The 7,509-nt window shown below is 37.2% G+C and overlaps 1 protein-coding gene across 2 annotated transcripts in view; it reads right to left on the bottom strand.

Moving 5' to 3' along the window:
- Window positions 1-7,509, bottom strand: part of F13b (coagulation factor XIII B chain) — a 22,703-nt gene that overhangs the window by 10,467 nt on the left and 4,727 nt on the right. For both annotated transcript variants that reach the window (XM_021159667.2, XM_021159672.2), the window contains exons 3-8: window positions 6,562-6,747; window positions 5,765-5,941; window positions 5,249-5,425; window positions 2,867-3,046; window positions 2,469-2,654; window positions 873-1,055 (exon numbers count right to left, since the gene is read on the bottom strand). In XM_021159667.2, coding sequence (XP_021015326.1) covers window positions 873-1,055; window positions 2,469-2,654; window positions 2,867-3,046; window positions 5,249-5,425; window positions 5,765-5,941; window positions 6,562-6,747 — 1,089 coding nt within the window. The remainder of the gene's footprint in view (window positions 1-872; window positions 1,056-2,468; window positions 2,655-2,866; window positions 3,047-5,248; window positions 5,426-5,764; window positions 5,942-6,561; window positions 6,748-7,509) is intronic.

Genomic DNA, 7,509 nt, shown 5'->3' with positions numbered 1-7,509 from the left:
AGTACCCCAGAGCTCTTGACTCTAGCTGCATATGTATCAAAAGATGGCCTAGTAGGTCATCACTGGAAAGAGAGGCCCATAGGACTTGCAAACTTTATATGGCCCAGTACAGGGGAATGCCAGGGCCAAAATGTGGGAATGGGTGTGTAGGGTAGTGGGAGGGGAGTGTATTGGGGACTTTTTGGATAGCATTGGAAATGTAAATAAGGAAAATACCTAATAAAAAAATGGGAAAAAAAAACAAAATTACTTTGTTACAAAATGTATTAATTATTATATAAAATGTCAAACATTAAATATGTCAATGAAATGATTTTTTGAATTGATTATGGTATACAAACACTATGGAATACTATGCAAACATGAAAACATCAAACCTAAAATATAAAATGTAGATTTATACAATATTTTAATTGGAGAAAAATGTCCCCCACGCAATATACAGCACATTTGCATTGTGTTCATGCTTGTGCATGACACTATTGTGGTGTGTAATGATCTAAGTTATCAAAGATAGTTCAAAAAATGTTATGAGATGTAACAAAGGTGACCATTTGGTGCAGAAGAAACTGGGACAAAGTCATTAGCAATCTTCATTGCAAGCTAAAGTAGTGAATACTACAGAGGAAACTTGCATCTAGGCACAACACTGCACACAAAGGAACAGATTAAATACTCATAATGTCATTGGATTGTCCACTATGTCTAAAATTATCCAATTATATTATACGTATATTTTTTCACAATAAAATTAACAGCAAAAAAAAAAAAATCTAGATCTATACTAGGATGTAACAGGTCTCCTAATTAAATCAGAGAAAAATGTATACATGTATACATGTATAAATTCAATAATGTGTTCTCTTTCTTACCCAAGCAGACAGGTGGAGATGACCACACTCCTTGTTCACAGCGAGATGTTTCCGATCCCTTCAATAAGTAATACTCATTGCATCTGTACTCCACAGAAGATCCTGTTGTGTAACTTGCCAGTAACCCATCAACAACCACACCATTTGCTATGTCAGGAGGAGGCTTACAATTCTCAATATTTTCTAAGAAAGGGGATTGTTTAGAAATTTAATAAACCTACAACAATACAATGATACAGCTATCCAAAACATGGTATCTCAACATTTGTACTATCACTTGTGACAATTGTTTCTACGTTAATCAAAATTGAAGTTTTCAGCTTAAGTATTTTTTTAATGTATCTTGTTGTTAATCAAGAACAAATTTGTGTATGTTTCTTCTTTTCTTCATGATAAAGCCAACAGTGATAAAGAGGTTCTCTTTTTTGGATTTTTTTTTATTGTATATTTTCTTTGTTTACATTTCAAATGTTGTCTCCTCCCACCCCAAAAAACCCTATCTCCCTCCCCTCCCCATGTTTCTATGAGGGTGCTCACCCACCCACCCATTTTCCCCTCCCCACCTTGGCATTCCCCTATCAAGCCTTCACAGGACCAAGGACCTCTCCTCCCATTGATGCCCTACAAAGCCATCCTCTGGTACATATTCAACTGGAACCATGGGTCCCTCCATGTGTACTCTTTGGTTGGTGGTTTAGACCCTGGAAGCTCTAGTAGGTTGATACTGTTGTTCTTCCTATGGGGTTGCAAACCCCTTCAGCTCCATAAGGAGGTTCTTAAATGACTAAAATGATTCCAAAAATCATGGTCCAGCCTAGCATTGTACTGGGCCTTACCCATTCCTATCTTCTTCCTTCTCTGTTCTTTTCATCTCTATTCTCAATTAACACATGGATGAAAAAATATATTCTCTCCCATGTTTTCTTCCCCAGTTAATTTATTTAAGCTCTTTTGTTAGCTTTTTTTCTTTTCTCATGTAATAAATATCTTAGATAAGCATGCGTGGGGAACTTTTTTTCCCATATCTAATCAAAACAAAAAATGAAAAAGATTGTAGGAAGGTTGGCAACCAGGAGTGAGTAGAGCTCAAGATGCCCTTCAGTAAAATATAACATGAAGGGTGCCTCTCAGCTGTAAGGCGCAGAAGGGTGAGAGTCAAGATTCCAATCAGCAGGATTTCCCTGAGGTTTATGAGAGTGTGTCCTTTACTGACTATAGTACATTGGGGAGGGGAAACAGATTATACTCATGGCCATCCACTAGCCAAGCATCCCTCTGCTTGCTTCTTTAATAAAACACATCTCACAGAAGTGTGGTCTCTAAAAGTTAGCATGAGGTTAACAAAACCTACATGCCACTCTAGAACTAATGATGCTTTTGATTTTTTTAAATGAGTTTTTGAATAATGTTTTTGATTCTGAATTATTAGTTTGCCCTAAATTCTATAGATGCATCTACATACTCAAAAATTGACACAGTGGATCCAGTATCTATGAGTCTCTAAATTTTGCAAGCATTAGTGTCTGCCCATGAATAGACAGACTGAAAACATGCGAACAGTATCTTAGGCTTAAATGTTAGAAACAGCCCACCTACCAACACACTCAGGGGGCAGTGTCCATCGGCCACGATTGCAAGTTATTGTACTTGATCCTCTGAGACTGTAGCCCCCTCCACACCTGTATGTCACTTTATCCCCACTGTAGTAAATCTCAGAGTGTGGGTGTGCAACACCATTCTCAACAGAGGGTGGTTGTTCGCAGGCTACCTTCTCCTTTTCTTCTGTAAAGGTACAATTAAAGAAAGAAATCAACCATAAGCATTTTAGGAGAGGCTTATTCAAGATAATAAAGTAGGGAGAGTAGTAGCATGGGAGGATTGTGAATGAGAGCAAGGACAGCAATAAACATGTCTGGAAATGTCACAATAAAATTCACTATTAAAAACACAAATTAAAATATTAATGAAAGCTAACTTAAAAATATTTTACCAACCAATACATTTTGGAGGTTCTGTCCACTTCCCATTTTCACAGAGCAATTCTTCTGAACCCTGAATCACAAAATTAAGTTCACATTCTATATGCACTCTTTCTCCATGACGGTAAGTTGTTGAATGTGGTTGAATCTTAGAATTTAGAGGCACAGGTGGAGGAGGACACCGATTTCTTCTTCCTTATGTTAGAAAGAAAAAACAAAAGCCCACCAGCCTATTTAGTCATAGAATATTTTTTTAAAAAAATGATAAAAGTTCATTAAAGATATTTATAGGGTTAAGCACCATCGAAAATATGGCAGACAGACTGCAGAAACATCTGTGCCTGACTACTCTATATAACATCCCTCTCCATGAGTGAGACCTGGCAATTGTTTCTTAAGGAAAAATGATAAATTAGCATGTGGTTACATTACATGATGAGTCACATAAATTCAAAATGCCATTCTCACTGGAAGACTCTCTCCCATCTGGCTTTGAAGAATCAACCTGCTATGCTGTGGAAGTTCAAATGAAGGAGGTCAGAAGGCAAGGGTTAGAGAGCTACCTCGGCCAAAAGCCACAAGTACTGGCTCAGCAGCCTGCAGAGCACAAAAAAAAACTGCCAACACCCACAATGTATGTGAAATATTACTACCAGGCCAAACATTCAAGCTGGCACTGACAACAGCCAAACTGGAGCCATGCCACACCCTTGATGTATAGAACCAGTAAAGCGATAATCTTGGGCCATTTTGAGTAGTTTACAGTTGCCTTCTTCTTTAGCCTAAATTCCTTACATAGTATAGATAAAGAAGCTAAAACTGTTCTCTTCCAATATTACAGCTCCAACTTACTTTTCTGTGGTCAACTACCTCTCCAATCCCCTTTACGATGACATTTATTATATTAGGGTTCAAATAAATAACTTCAGATAAGAGCCACTCCTCCAGATCTTTAGTCACCTATGTAATTATTTTGCCACATAAGTAAGTTTATTATGCTGTCTCTAGGATTAGGATGAGGATATCTGGAGTTGGGAAGTATATTGTTCAACATACTGCTACACACAAAAACTATTAATTATAAAATTACAGGCATGTGGCCACGCTAACTTGGAGGGGGTTTAGAACAGTCAGTAAGTTGTCATACTACTGATAGCTTGCTAGTGACCCCTCCTCCCATGCTGTTATTACAAGTCTATTTGGCTCAACTAGAAAGTTGGTAAACCTTCAAAGCCATCACTCACTGCTTACAGAGTTCTGATAGGTACAGACACTGTCATCCAGGTCCTGTCCAAACATCTTTCCTTCCCACTGCCATCTATTTCAATTCTGCTTTTCTCTTTTACTTCCATGTCATTGGCCTGCCTGTCAAAAATAGCATTGTTTCCTCTATTACAGCAAAAATAATGGTTATCACAACTTCCGCCTCTCATCCCCCAAAAAATCCCCAGATTTCCATTTAGTTTTCAGACTCAGTTCAAATATTATCTGTCATGTCTATGAATATGGAAGTGGGAGTTTTCTCACACTATACTAATCAAAATCTGGAATGTTTACTCACACATTTGTCCTTGAGAGTTTCCTCTGCCACATGAGACATCTCTATGCTGTGATTTGGCATCTTCAGCATATAGTCATGGCTCCCTTTTGAACACAGCCAGTGCTAGAAATCCAACCTTACCTATTACATGCCTGGACTGTGCTTACTACCTGGCTGACCTCATTTTCCATTTCCCCTTCAGGTTAGGAGTCTGCCGTGTATGCTTCTCACTCCGTAATTTGGAAGATGTACTTTTCACATCAAGAAATATATGGCCAATTAAGAAAGTGTCTCATCCAGATAGATTGAAAATGTATACAGGGGTTTTAAAATATTAAACATAGGGTTATAGAGGTGGTGAGATTGATAAAATTGCTTGCCTTGTAAACAGGGACACCTAACTACAATCTATAGCATCGCTGTAAAAGCCAGACGCAGTGGCAGGTGCCTGTAATCTAGCACTTGGGAGGTAGGATGGAGGTAATCTGATGCTCATTAAATAAGCAGACCAATTCAATAAGCTCTGGTTCAATGAGAAGATGTCTGTCAAAAACTAAGGAGAGGAACTGAGGGCAACACCTGGCATGAACCTCTAGCATCCACATGTACAGGTGTTCATGCACCCACACGAACATATGCACATACTACATACATATATACTCAGATATATGCATGTTAAACATAACAGATAATACTATACAAATGCATACGAAATGAAGCTCAGTTTCTTCAGAGAGAATAATTCATTGAGTTGATATATAACAAGTAAAATAGTTCTGGAATTAGAATTAGATATGATCATTTAGAGATCATGGAGAACAAAGCTATTTTTTAAGCATGAAATTTTTAACACTTACCTTCACATATGGGAGATTCTGGATACCAGCCAAAGTTATAGCACTGAATTAAATCAGATCCACTTAGATAATAATTTTCATGACAGAAAAATTGAACTACATCTCCTTCTTCATATGTTTGCTTTACAGGATGAAAATAGCCATTTTCTATTAATCTCAAAGAAGAGCACATTAATTCTAAAAATGAAGAAATAGATAAAAATAAGGAAACATTTAATTTTTTTCTAGTAGAACAATTCACTACATATAATCCATACTTGGAATAGATATTAAAACATTTACTATGTTGTTCTATAAACTTACTAATATATTTTGTCTTGCTAAATACCAGCAGTTCTAATTGAATTTAATTCCAAATAGCTAAAATGAGATTCTTCTAGATTCTTCTTAGAGAGCTTAAAATGACAAAAGTCTACTGTTAACTAAATTCCAACCAAAAGCAAAACTAAGAGACACGGAATGTTACTGGCAGAGCAATCTATATGCCATGAACCTCTGCAGTGAGAAAGTTCTTACTGTTGCACTGTGGCGTGAGGGACCAGCCATTAGCCTGGCACTCTGCTTCCCCAGTCTGCTTCCCTGCAGCGGTGTAGTAGCCTGCAGTGCATGTGTAACCCACAATGTCCTTCACTTTGAATGTTCTCTGCGTCGTGGAATAATTTCCATGTTCCAGCTCAGGGGCCAAACATGTCTCTGAAAAAGTTAAACATTCATTTTATGAACATTGATAAGCTTTGCCAAGGCCCTAGACTATTAGAAAGGAGTCACAAAATATATCCCATTGAGTGTTTATTATAATATAGCAGTTGGCAAAATGCGACAGTTGTAAAATTGAAGGGACCACTTTGCTTTTACGTCTGTGGCTTCATTGCCATAGTTCTCTATTAGTCTTCTACTTTGAAATATTGGCCCATTGTACTTGATCAAAGGCCTCATTTCAAATGAAGTCTTATGATGTAATACTTTTATTAAGTGTCATCAGTGTATTTGTAGAATTTAAACAACTTACACCGATACACAGTCTAACAATAAAGAAAATACTTGCATAAATTGCGCAGAAAAGCCTAGTAAGGTTATCTCACTTTGAGCACTTTAGCTCTTTCTAGTTAGTCCAAAGTAAGATATGATGAGGCAGGGGACTTGCTAAGTTGAGAACCCACAGATTAAGAAAACACAAGCCTTTTAAAAACAGCCAAAGACTGTCATCTTCTCACACAGGAGAGACTTAGTAGAAAATAAATTATACAAAATAAAACTGCCTGTCAAGCATTAACCTCATCGCTGACTACACTGCTTCATTCCTGTGTGTATACCTTGTTCTTTCCTGCAGGACGGTTGAGAAGACCACCCTTCAGAAAGACAATGGACCACCTCCTCATCCTTTCCCCCAGTGGTTTTGTATCCTGAAGTGCAACTGTAGCGCATCCTCTCTTGAAGTTTGTACAGTACTTTGTCATTGGAGACGTAGCCATTCCTTAGGTCAGGCTTCAGACATTTTTCTGTGTTGTAAAAGTAAATGTGCTTTGTTTCATGATGAAATTACAATGTCTATCTGTTTCATAATAAAATTCACATTATGTACTTCACTAACCTGTTTTTGCATCTACAAATTTTAGTTTCCTTAGACACTCCTACCCTTCCCACATCTTTTAGCTTTTCACTTGTTGCCAGTAATCACAAAAAAGCCAATTTTTATCCTATTGACATATTATTCCATTGTTTTATAATGTAATCAAAGACATCATTAACAGATCATTAAATAATGCTAAAGTAACTTACTGTAAAATCTTCATTCATTCATTATTCTAGAAAATATTTTGGGATCCAAGAGTCAGTGTATATGGACATGTATAAGCGCCTGAAACCCTTGGAGTCTACAATCAACTTTTTGATAAATATGTGCAACAGTAAGGTACCCATAAGAAAATAACCTTCACATTATAATTCTTATAAGCTATATTATTGGAAGTTTTTGAGAAAGCAATCTAGAAGGGTTTAGAAATTTGCCCAATGTGTTTATATTATCACAAAAACATTTAGTACTAGCTGTGTGGCACTCTTATGTCAAAGTCCCTACTTCATTTTGTGCATAAGAAACAGACTAAAAAAGTGTACAGAAGAGCCAGGAATAGTGGCACACACCTTTAATCCCAGCACTCAGGAGCCAGAGGCAGGTGGATTTCTGAGTTTGAGGCCAGCCTGGTCTACAAAGTGAGTTCCAGGACAGCCAGGGCTATACAGAGAAACCCTGTCTCAAAAAA

The sequence above is a fragment of the Mus caroli genome, chromosome 1 (genome assembly GCF_900094665.2).
Source record: "Mus caroli chromosome 1, CAROLI_EIJ_v1.1, whole genome shotgun sequence".
In the NCBI taxonomy this organism is placed as follows: domain Eukaryota; kingdom Metazoa; phylum Chordata; class Mammalia; order Rodentia; family Muridae; genus Mus; species Mus caroli.
Note: the sequence above shows the minus strand (reverse complement) of the source record. Positions and strands in the feature narration are given on the sequence as shown.